Raw genomic sequence first — 12493 nt, forward strand, 5'->3', positions numbered from 1 at the left:
ATTTATTTAAACAAATGAGCATAATATTAAGATATTTTTACTTCAATTCAGTGTTTTTGCTGTCTAACAGTGTCATGTTTTATAAATTATTTATGTTACATCTTAGTCTTTTTCACATCAGTGTACAAATACATATCTTGTGAGTCAGTTTTTCTTATTTCAAGTTTGCCTTTCCTCTTGGAAAATTTCACAGCTAAGTAAATCAGTGGTTCAGATTTTGATTTCATTAAAAAATATATTACTATTATTGTTTTTATTCTCATCAACATCATCATGCAAAAAACATAATAATTCTAACTCAATAACCACACAGTTTGAGTAACTGCACTATACACATTGAGAACACAGAACAAGAGCAGTAATAAAATAAAAACTATAAATGTAAAAAAAAAAAAAGCTATAGCTAGAATATTATAATAAGTAGCATATAAAGGTAGGAAACATTTCCAGTAGCCTATATAAGTGACTGAGTTAGTCATCAGCCTCATGCATGAATAAATGATACAGTATATAATTAAATGTAGTTTTATCAACGGTCATTGTCACAAAGCAACTTTACAGAATTTTTACAGAACGTTTCATAAGAAAATGATGGAAATGAGCATGAAATGTAAGAAAGCATGTATAAATCAAAATGATCAGTTTGTCCTTGATAAGCAGCAGATATAATATAATAATATACGGTAGCGTGCAATTATGTCTTAGGCACATGCAAATAACTGCTGTAGAGAAAGTGTGTGTTTTTTTTTTAAAGTTTCTACATTGAAAAATATACTAAAATTTTATTTTATTTTATTTCTTAAAATATAGTGTCATTACAATGTGCACAGTTTTATAAGGAAATTAGCTGCTTAGTTTAACATCCTGCAGAAGCAGCCAGTCCTTCTGAGGAATTTGTTTGAATTCTCATCTTCTTTTTTTACTGCATGCAAAATCTAGAAGCTTTCTTTTTGTTTAGTTTTTTGCCAAAAATGCTCTTTTACATAATATTCTACGTTCTTTTCTGGCATGCAGATAAGTTTTTGTGAGATTTTTTTTTTAACTTTATAATAAAATCATAAAATAAACATGTTAAACAACATTAGTGAAGTTAGTTTAGTGAGGTTTACTGCACACCTATCTGCCTTGTTCTTGGAGAATCTTCTGTACAAGTATTTGCTGTTAATACAGAAACATACATATTATTCCAGTTGATAGAATGGTATTGTTTAATTTTTAATTAACCTGATCAAAAAGCACTTACTGTTAGAATTATTTTATATATAAAGGAGTTATCTCTACTCTCTTGCTCTCTTTCTCATAGATCTGATATTAACGTGTTAAATCTTTCCTGTTGCTATCTTCCTGTCTCCTCTTGCATCTGCTCCTTAAGGTGTGAACGCTCCCACGCTCACCTTCCCATTCTCTCTTCATGTTTCTCTCCCCCTCTCTCTCTCTCCTCCTCTGTTTCCTTCCCCCTCTCCTCCTAACTCGAGCCAACATCTTGTGATCTGTCTCTGGACAAACACCTCTCTATCTTCCTCTCTTTTGATTCTTCAGGATCTTACCAGAACATTTACAATGGTTCATGTTCTTTGTACTTACATATGTTAATAGCACAGGCGTTTGTTCAAACATATATAAACCCCATCTTTTGCTGTTAATAAACAGAGACCTTTCTGACAGACAACGTGTGTGTGTGTGTTTGACTGAGTCTCTCCTGGGGCCAGAGAAGCTTACCGAAGCACAGCGGACAGACCGAGGAACTCGCCTCTCCTACTACGTAACTTTAGAAAAACTTTACACTTACCCTCTTCATATTTTCTTCTCCTCATTATTACAAAAGTAAAAATGTCGAAAATCAGAAGTATACACAAGCCTAAAGCCGTTCCCAAACCGAGCACCGTTGAACATACAGGAAAGAACTAGGCATTTCTGATACTGTTTCACCACAGGTCATTTACACTGGTCAAAATTATTTGATAGATTTTTTTTTTAATTAGATTCCTCAGTTAACCTGATTATGAATTATATCTTACCTGTTTTCTCTTGGGTGTTCATTATCCTGTTTTCATGCAGTGTTTTTTCACATTATCATGCAGGGTTGGTTTAGATGTTTTTGATGCAATAGTAAAATTCTTACCTATAAACATTCATCACGATTCACTTACTGAAAATCTGTATCTCAGTGACATTAAATTAAACACAGTTATCATTTCAGTATTTTACAATTATTTGTCAAATGTCACAAGTTGCTTAATCAATTTACCTCAAAATCCTATTATTATTTTTCAAACATGTCCCATCTGCAAACACAAGGTTTAGGTCTGAAGTTCCAGGTCTGTGAGAGCCAGAAATCTTGTTTGTTTGTAGGTGACCAAATACTTATTTTCCACCAATATTTACAAATAAATTCTTTAAAAATCTTACAATGGGAGTTTCTGGGTTTTTTTTATTTATTTTGTCTCTCATAGTTGAGGTATACCTATGATGAAAATTACAGGTCTCTCTCATCTTTTTAAGTGGAAGTACTTGAACAATTGGTGGCTGACTAAATACTTTTGTGCCCCAGTGTTTATAATCTGAGTTTTTCTGTTTAGTTTTTTAAACCAGGCATTTATTCCGATTGAATTTTTAGAAATACAACAACGCAGAACAGACAAATCTCAGATATTCACACTGAGCTCTTTATCAAGCTGATAAACTAGTGAATCTGTGAGTGATTGTGCAGTAACCCAGTTGTGCAATGCTGGAGATACATTCATGATTATGCCATTTAGTGATGCGGATTTTATTTCCGCATCACTAAATGACATAACCATGAATGTATCTCCAGCATTGCACAACAAGAGCATGCAGAACAATCTAAGTCTCTATTCATCCTAAACATAGTCTCTACTGCCTACTAGCATCTGGTAAGAAGTACTGCAGCACACAACTGATTAAGCCACAACTGAAAGACACTTCTGAAAGGCGTGAGAAAGATATGAACGTCATAAACGCTCAGCTCTGGGACATATCCAGTACCACTTGTCCACTTGTTTAGTTGATAGATAGATAGATAGATAGATAGATAGATAGATAGATAGATAGATAACAGTGACAGAATTTGTACAGAGAACAGAAATTGCAGTATGCATATTTAGTAAATTAAATTAGGTGTGAATAAAATGAGATGCTCACTAGCAAGAGTACCATATTTTTATAATTATTATAGTAATTCATTTTTAGGTAAGTAATTTTACAATTTTAATTTTATTTTTAATCATATATTTCTATATAGTTTAATAAACTGATAGCAAAAATATGTGCAAGACAATATTTAATTATAGTAGGAAAAACATGTACAATCTACAAATAATTGAATGATATTTGTCAGTTGCATGAAGCGGAAAGTGAGATTTTTTTTTTTTGTTTGCTGCTTTATTAAAAGTAATGTAAATACAGTATGTATGCCTTTTTTGACACACAATATACAAACATTAGTGACAAAAAAAAAATCTTAAAAGAGGTTGGAACCCAGATCAGTGACATTGTCTGTATTATTGTGGTCAATACAGTACAATTATATCAGTTAGTTGTGTTTTTCTGCTGATTAATTAATCCTCCTGCACTCACCAGTTTCACACCATCACTGGTAAACCCCCAACCCAACCTCTAACCCTGTAAAATATTAATCCTCTAATTAACCGTCTAAAATATTTTATTTATAAGCCATGCTTTTCAGTGTCCTTTCACAAACACAAGCACAGAGATAAGTGATGAAAACAAGCCCCACTGGCAGCTAATGTTAAAGTCGCACGTCTTTAATTTGTGTTTATACATCTTTTTTGAGAATACAGTGGTCATGGAACATTACTATTGTTTAAACACAGTTAGAATAAAGCTCAATAATGAATAAAGGTCATGTTACATGTTACAGTGGAATTGCTGTTTACATTTATTGTATTGGCAAAAGTTAAGCAAATCAGGCCAATAATTCTACAGAAAACACAATGAATGTACAGTAGTCATTCAGGTTGCTGTACATTTTTTACAACTTTTTTACAAGTTACTGAAAATAAATAGCATACTTCGACACTTCCTAAATGAATAGTGAAAAAAAACATCAGTCATTAAGGTGTGCACAGAAATAAAACCTGTAGCATAAAATCGTATATACATACATACATCTATTAAATAATTATTGTTCTTATAGTAGACATGTATTACATTTTCTGGCTTTTCTGTTGACATAACATAACACTGTAATAAATAATAAGGAGAACACTTGCTTATAGTCAAAATATTGTTATTTGTTACATAGTTTAACTGTTTTGCAAAGTTATCGTATTGTGTTATAAATTACTTCTGTTACACACTCATCTGATGAACCATCTTTCCTTCTTTCAGCTTTGGCTTTAGTCTTGGTAAACTGCACAGCTGCATAATTTAGTGTTTCACCCTCAGATTCCTTAAAATTAATAATAATAATAAAAATAATAAAAAATAATAATAACATCATTAATAAGAAGAAGAAAAGTAGGAAGAAAAATCCAGATGAAGATAATAATTATTATTTAATAATACTACAACAATGCAAAGTGCACTACATCTATAAATATATAAAAAGACTAAACAAATTAACTGCACAAGTTATATCCTGTCTATTATAACAAGCAGATTATGAATGTAGTAACATTTTAAATACATAACACACATACCTGCCTCGTCCCTGGATGTTTTACATAAGCATTCACTATAACACAGAAACAAACCTATTGAATTTTTTTTTTAGTAAAACTTTGTACAAATAAAATTGGTATAATTATGATTTAAGTACTTTAATGACAAATACTCATACCTCTGGAGTTTTCTATATTTTTTCTTCTCAGTACAAAATAAATGAGACAGAATATCAGAAGTGCACACACACCTAAAGCCGTCCCCAAACCCAGCACTGTCGAATACAGAGACTGAGTTACTTTTAATGCTGTTATATATATAAATTTGACAAATTATTTCATAAATGTATTTTTGCATTTTTAGTATTATATTATATTAGGTGAATTAATGGTGAATTATGAGACATTTTACCTGTTTTCATGTTAGTGCTGTTTCCATGCAGTGTTGGTTCAAACACCACTGAATTATCACACAGATGTGGTACAGATGTTTCTGATGCAGTAGTCGCATGTACATCTGTTAACATTTATCATAGTTCAATAAAATGTCTGTCAGACTTAGTGTTGTTAGATAAAACAGTTAGTATTTAACTACTCTTTGCCTTCCAGTTTGAACATGATAATAGTAATAAGGGAAAATATCAGCACATTTAACCAGTAGCTTTAACAATTTAACCCAAATCCTACCTTTAATTTTTAAATAAGTCCCATCTGCAAACACAAGGTTGGGTGTTGTCAGGGCACAGTAGTACATGGCTTCGTCAGACTGACTGATGTTTAAAATGGTCATATTGAAGCAGTTTGAAGATCTTTCCACTTGAAAATAGAACTTTTGGGATTCACTGTAAAATGCATCCTTGCTGCTTTTATACATAGTGTCTATAATCTGAGGTTTTTTTCTGTTTGGTTGTTTAAACCAGGCAATTATCCCAATTGCATTTTTAGAAATACAACACCGCAGTGTAGCCGAGTCTCCGATATCCACACTGAGCTCTTTATTAGGCTGAACTGGTGACTCTGTGAGGGATTGTGCAGTAACCCAGCGTCTACCATGTTGGACTGGATCTAAAAAAAGGTAAATTTAATAATGTAAATAAATTATTTCAGATGGTATTAAACAGAAAAACCTAATAATTACTTTAAAAGATCTATATTGAAGTTTTTACTACTCTATACAAAGTGGTTTTGATTTTATTTTATTTTTTTATTTATCAAACTAAATTGAAATAATTGCTTATATTACTTACACATGGTGCTGAAGATCAAAATTAAAATCCATAATTTAGGCATTTTTGTATTTGTCAGAAATCTTACAGTGTGTGCATCTTATTTATCAACAGAATATGAATGCGTTTAAAGCATGGATTGAATTCAGACTAGAAGCTGTCTGTACTGAGAAAGCCCCAGCGTACAGTGTGATTGGTTGTTAAAAAAAAATCAGATAAGCACGTGGTATTGTGATCTGCCTACACCTACCCTACATAGTATTGAGATTCAATGACAAAGATGCTATGATAAAATGGAAAATGTGGTTGACCTTAACACACACATGCCTACACAAACACTTCATCGTTTATTTTAATTGGCCTCTAAAATCAGCTTGTCTGTACTAAAGCTTGCCTATGATAATAGTCAGTGAATTTTGGCATTTAGCTTTTATTATTAACAAACTTGACAGCAGTATTGAAATTACAGTGAGTTTAGCTCAAAAAAAGACAAAAAAGATTAGTTCCCTCTAGATAAATAATAATATTTAACACTAAATAATTAATAACAATTATCCCTAATAATAATAATAATAATAAATCTTTTAAACCAATACAAGCTGATAAATGAGGAACAAGTGTGAGATACTAGTGTAAATAGTAGCTGTATAAGATTAAGTATTATGCAGCCTTTAATGTCTGTTTTAATGTCTGAAATGAATTAAACAATATATTTCTAGTTGCCTATGTAGGTTTTTATTGCAAGGACTCAACACACTCTATGTTTTTTTATATAATATATATTTTTTTAATTTTATGTAGTTATTAGCCATGAAGTAAAATATTTCAAGTCTTTTTTTATTTTAATTTCAATAACTTGCAGCTTGCAGCTCATTAAAAAAAATCCAGTACATCAAAATATTATAATATTTCATTATATATATCGCAAGTTATCGTGTTGTGTAATAAATACACAATCATCTGTGAGCTAGCAGGGCGGAAAGCTGTCTGGTGGTCAATCTTCATTGATTGCACATTCCACCAGTAAGAGCGGAGTGTGAAGGTTTATTTAGCAAAGTAATAGCACAGTTTTGCTTATTGCAATGCACACAACATAATGGGTGACATACAGTATCAGAGTTCAAAAGAGGACAAATTGTTGGCTGGCGCATCTGTGACCAAGGCAGCAAGTCTTTGTGATGTATCAAGAGCCATGGTATTCGGGGTAATGTCAGCATACCACCAAGAAGGACAAACCACATCCAGCAGGAGTAACTGTGGATGCAAGAGGAAGCTGTCTGAACATAAAACCACAGCTGCCCAACTCACTGCAGAATTAAATGTGCATCTCAACTCTCCTGTTTCACTGAAACTGTTCTTCGGGAGCTCCACAGGGTCAATGTAAATGGCTGAGCTGCTATAGTCAAACCTTTGGTCACATGTGCCATGCCAAACGTCGATTTTAAGGGTGCCAGCAGCGAAAATCTTGGGCTGTGGACAATGTGAAACATGTATTGTTCTCTGATGAGTCCACCCTTACTGTCTTTCCCACATTCGAGAGAGTTACGGTGTGGAGAAGCCTAAGACTGTTGTGTGCCCAAAGTGAAGCATGGGGGTGGACTCCCTAGTCCAAATACTTGCCAAGGACTACCAAACCATTCTGGAGAACCATGGTTTGAACCCAATGGTTCAAACATTGTATCCTGAAGGCGATGTTGTATCAGGATGATAATGCACCAATACCCACCCACAAGACTGGACACAGAGTGGTTTAATAAACATGATAGTGAAGTTAAACTCCCATTAGGATTTTCCCTACGGCCTGCACAGTCACCAGATCTAAATATTATTCAGCCACTTTGAGGTGTTTTGGAGGAGCGAGTCAGGAATTGTTTTCCGCCACCAGCATCACGTAATGACCTGGCCTCTATTTTGCAAGAAGAATGGCTTAAAATCCCTCTGGCCATACTAATGAATTATTGTGGTCTAAAACCAGGCGTTTCAGTTTCATTGTCCAACCGCTGTAGTTGTGCACTTTATCATAACATTGTGACATGGCATGGAGGTGATCAGCCTGTGGCACTGCTAAGGTGTTATTGAAAACTAGGTTGCTTTGATAGCAGCCTTCGACCTATCTGTATTACTGGGTTGGGTCTTTTCCATCTTTAGCTTGACAATAGATTCCTCTCAATTTTCCCAGTCAATTTTCCAAGAATATGTTTCAATACAGCACTCTTTGAACAGCCAGCCCTTTCTACAACGGCCTTCAGTGGCTTACCCTGCTTCTGGAGAGTGTTGATCGTCGTCTTCTGTTGTGGTTGCATGTACTGAACTAATTCAAATTAAAATTAAAATTTTATTTGTCACATACACAGTCATACACAGTACGAAATGTAGTGAAATGCTTATACGACTGCCAGTGACCCTAAAAGAGAATTAAAGCTTATAATAGAAATAAATATGAATAAAAAAAATAAGATAGAAAAATTAAATAGAAAAAATTAAATTAAACTAGGAAAAATAGAACTTAAAATAAAAATATAAATAGACATATGCTGTACATGAAAAATAGAAATATACTGTACAAATTGAAATATACTGTACTGTACAAAAGCATTTAAGAAATTGAGAAATTTTGATATTTTGTAAGAAAGATGGTGTGCAAATATGCATAGAACAAAGTGTCTTTGTGCAAAGGTTATTAAAGTGTCTTTGTGCACTGGTCCAGGATGTAAACGTAACCATGTAATGTAGATGTGAAGGTAGGTGTGCAAAGTTATTAAAGTGTCTTTGTGCAATGGTCCAGGATGTAAATGTAAACATGTACGTAAACAGTGTAGATATGAAGGTAGGTGTGCGTGGAATTGTCCATAGTGTCCATGGATGTAAAAAGATTGATTGATTGATCAATTGTGAAAAGATTGTGTTAGTTCTGTATAGTGGTGTGGTTGAGAGACCTTATCGCCTGCGGGAAGAAGCTCCTCCTCAGTCTCTCTGTGTTGGCCTTCAGGGAGCGGAATCGCTTCCCAGACCGCGACAGAGTAAACAGTCTGTTGTTGGGGTGGCTGAGGTCCTTCACGATCTTCCTGGCCTTGGTCATGCACCGCTTGCTGTAGATCGAGTGCAGGTCAGGGAGCTCGGTGCGGATACCTGTAGAGCTCGTCTGTCCTGCATGGTGCTGTTCCCGAACCAGGTCGTGATGTTTCCCATCAGGATGCTCTCTATGGTGCAGGAATAGAAATTCCTGAGCACTTTGGAGGGCAGTCTAAAGTCTCTGAAGGTATCTGAAGCTGTCCACTCTCTCCACTGGGCTCCTGTTGATGACGGGGGTCTGGTAGTTCCTCACCTGCTTTGTACTGAAGTCCACTATCAGCTCCTTTGTCTTACTGATGTTCAGGAGGAGATTGTTCCTCTGGCACCAGTTCTCCAGATTTCCAACCTCCTCCAGGTAGGCCGTCTCATCGTTGTTCATGATCAGGCCCACCACGACAGTGTCGTCAGCAAACTTGATGACGGTGGTGGAGTTGGTAGTGGCCACGCAGTCATAGGTGTACAGCAGGGGCTCAGAACACAACCCTGGGAGGCTCCAGTGCTGAGAGTGAGGGAGGCTGAGACATGTCCGCCCATCCTTACTGCCTGTGGTCTGCCAGTCAGAAAATTGGAGATCCACTGACACATTGATGAGCTTAGTCCCAGGTGCTCCAGCTTGGTGGTAAGTTTGGAGGGAATTATGGTATTAAATGCAGAGCTGTAGTCGATGAAGAGCATTTTCACATAATTTCCCCTCCGAGTGTCCAGGTGAGTGAGAGATGTATGGAGGAGATGACAGATTGCATCGTCCGTGGAACGGTTTGGACGATAAGCGAACCGTAGAGGGTCCAGTGTGTCGGGTAGTGAAGAAATGATGAAGTCTCTGACCAGGCGTTCAAAGCACTTCATCACTACTGAGGTGAGGGCTACAGGGCGATAGTCATTAAGAGAAGCAGGATGAGGTTTCTTTGGGACAGGAACAATGATGGACTCTTTGAAGCATGTGGGGATCACCGACTGAGATAAAGAGATGTTGAATATCGTGCTAGCTGGTCTGCGCAGGCTCTGAGGATACAGCCTGAGATGCCGTCTGGTCCTGCTGCTTTCCTGGTGTTCACTCTCTTTAAGGCTCTCCTCACGTCGTGCTCAGTGATGATGAACGCGCTTCCGGTGCTGGCAGTGACTTCCTGTCTGCAGCCATTAGCGCCGCTAGCATTAGCATCGCTAGCGTCTTTAGCTGCAGCCTCGAAGCGAGCATAGAAAGTGTTCAGCTCGTCTGCCAGAGACACGTCTGCGTTCATCATACCGGATGTTGGTGCTTTATAGTCCGTAATTGTCCTTAATCCCTGCCACAGGCTCCTAGAGTCACTCTGTTGGAGTTGTGACTCTAGTTTTCTCCCGTAGCACTGCTTCGCCTCTTTCACCGCCTTCCGGACGCTGTATGACGCAGCCTTGTACGGTTCCATGTCCCCCGAAGCGAGTCCCGTGTTGTAGGCAGCGGTGCGAGATCTCAGAGCGTTTTATCCACCACGACTTCTGGTTGGGAAACGTTTTAATAGTCTTTTTTTCCACGGTATTCCACGGTATCGTCAGCTAGTTTCCCGATGAATCCCACAACCGCTTCTGTAAACACGCTGACGTCATCATCGGAGCTGTTTCTGAACATGTCCCAGTCTGCGTCATCGAGTGCGTCCTGTAACGCAGCCACCAATTGGTCCGTCCAGTGCGCGACCTCCCTCTGAACCGAAACTTCCTGTTTCAGCCTTTGTTTGTATTTTGGCATGAGGAAGATGGCGGCAGGGTCGGATTTACCAAACGGTGGATAAGATTGTGCCTTGTAACCCTCCTTGACAGTTGTATAACAATGATCCAGTGACCTCTCGCCCCTGGTGGGGCAGGTAATGTGCTGATAAAAGTTCGAGTTTGAGGTTGGCACTGTTAAAGTCCCCCGCCACAATAAGCGCAGCGTCCCGGTGTTGTGTCTGGTGCTGTGTGAGTGCCTTATGCAGTTTGCATAAGGCAGTGTCCGTGTCCGCTTGTGGTGGAATATAAACGGCACTGATTATGACCGATGTGAACTCCCGAGGTAGATAAAAAGGCGACACATGATGGGCAGTAGTTCCAGATTTGGGGTGCAGGAGCATGTGAAAGGGAACAACGCTCGCATTGTTGCACCAGCTGCTGTTCACCATGAAACACACGCCGCCTCCTCTTGACTTCCCCGAGTCCCGCGTCCTGTCCATGCGCTGAACCGAGAAGAACTCTGGTCCGGCACCGCTGAGTCCAGCCATGTCTTGGTGAAGCAGAGGAGATTGCAGTCCCGAATGTCTCTCTGGAACTTTACCCTGGCCCTGAGGTCATCGAGCTTGTTTTCCAGTGACTGGACGTTGGCGAGCAGGATGCTAGGCAGAGGTGTGCGGTGTGCACGGGCTCTCAGCCTGTTCCTGACGCCAGCTCGTTTCCCTCAAGGCCGCCGCTTCGCGCCGCGTCCTTTGTTCTCCCTCAGGATCTCACTCAGCCAGCTCGGATCCGGAGTTAAAAACGTCGAATTGTGAGTACATTGTATACCAATAGAAACAAGAGTGTCTCTATCATAACTAATGTACTCCATGGTGGTAATTTGACTGGTTTTAAAACGCTGTAAATTAACTTAAAGAACAAAAACAAAGAAAAAGTGGTCGGAGCAGTCGTGACGGCAGCCGACCTCACCGGCGCCATCTTGGACACACTAGACAGGAAGATAGACGGTATTTATACTGGATGGATGGTAATTTACTCAAACTCAAATTGAAATGTAATACTTTAAAATACCGGATTTAAAATACTGTCTGCAAAATATATAGAAATGCTATAATTGATATTAATCATATCTTGCTGAAAAATTTGTTATCTATATCATGTTTTGAGATGTTACTTCCAGGTGTCTCTAAAACACAGACCTTTCCAGTCGCATCACTAAATAACATAATCATAAATGTATCTCCAGAATTGCACAACAAGAGCATGAAGAACAATCAAAGTCTCTATTCATCCTAAACATAGTCTCTACTGCCTACTAGCATCTGGTAAGAGGTACTGCAGCATTTAAGCCACAACAGAAACACACTTCTGAAAGACAGCTTCTATTCCCAGGATGTAAATGTCATAAATGCTCAGCTCTCTGGTCTCAGAGGCAGATATACAGTACCACTTGTTCCCTTGTTCAGTTAATAGATAGATAGATAGATAGATAGATAGATAGATAGATAGATAGATAGATAGATAGCAAAAATTACAATAACACAGAATTTGCACCTAGAACCAAAATTACAGTATGCATATTCAGTAAACTAAATAAGATAAGAATTAAATGAGATGCTCCCTAGCAACATTCTTTTTTACATGGGCTTATGAACTCAGTGTTTAAAAAATATATTGTTGGCTGCATAAACTTTATCTTCTTACCCTTAAGAATATCATATTTTTATCTACATGATTTTTACGTTTTATTTTATTTTGAATAATGTATTTTTATAAATTTTAATAATATGACAGTAAAAATATGTGCATGATATGATGTTTATTTATAGTAAAATGCATGCACAAATAATAATTGAGTGATATTGTAAGTTGCAT

General features: G+C 37.2%; 1 gene segment (V, D, J or C); it reads right to left on the minus strand.

The window, feature by feature from the left end:
• Positions 1-4681: 4681 nt before the first annotated feature.
• On the minus strand, positions 4682-6018 carry LOC128532223 (T cell receptor alpha variable 13-1-like). The segment is given in 5 exon segments: positions 4682-4717; positions 4823-4845; positions 5056-5160; positions 5331-5708; positions 5891-6018. Coding segments are annotated over 4 exon segments (537 nt in total).
• Positions 6019-12493: the final 6475 nt, after the last annotated feature.

The sequence above is a fragment of the Clarias gariepinus genome, chromosome 10 (genome assembly GCF_024256425.1).
Source record: "Clarias gariepinus isolate MV-2021 ecotype Netherlands chromosome 10, CGAR_prim_01v2, whole genome shotgun sequence".
NCBI classification, from domain to species: Eukaryota; Metazoa; Chordata; class Actinopteri; order Siluriformes; family Clariidae; genus Clarias; species Clarias gariepinus.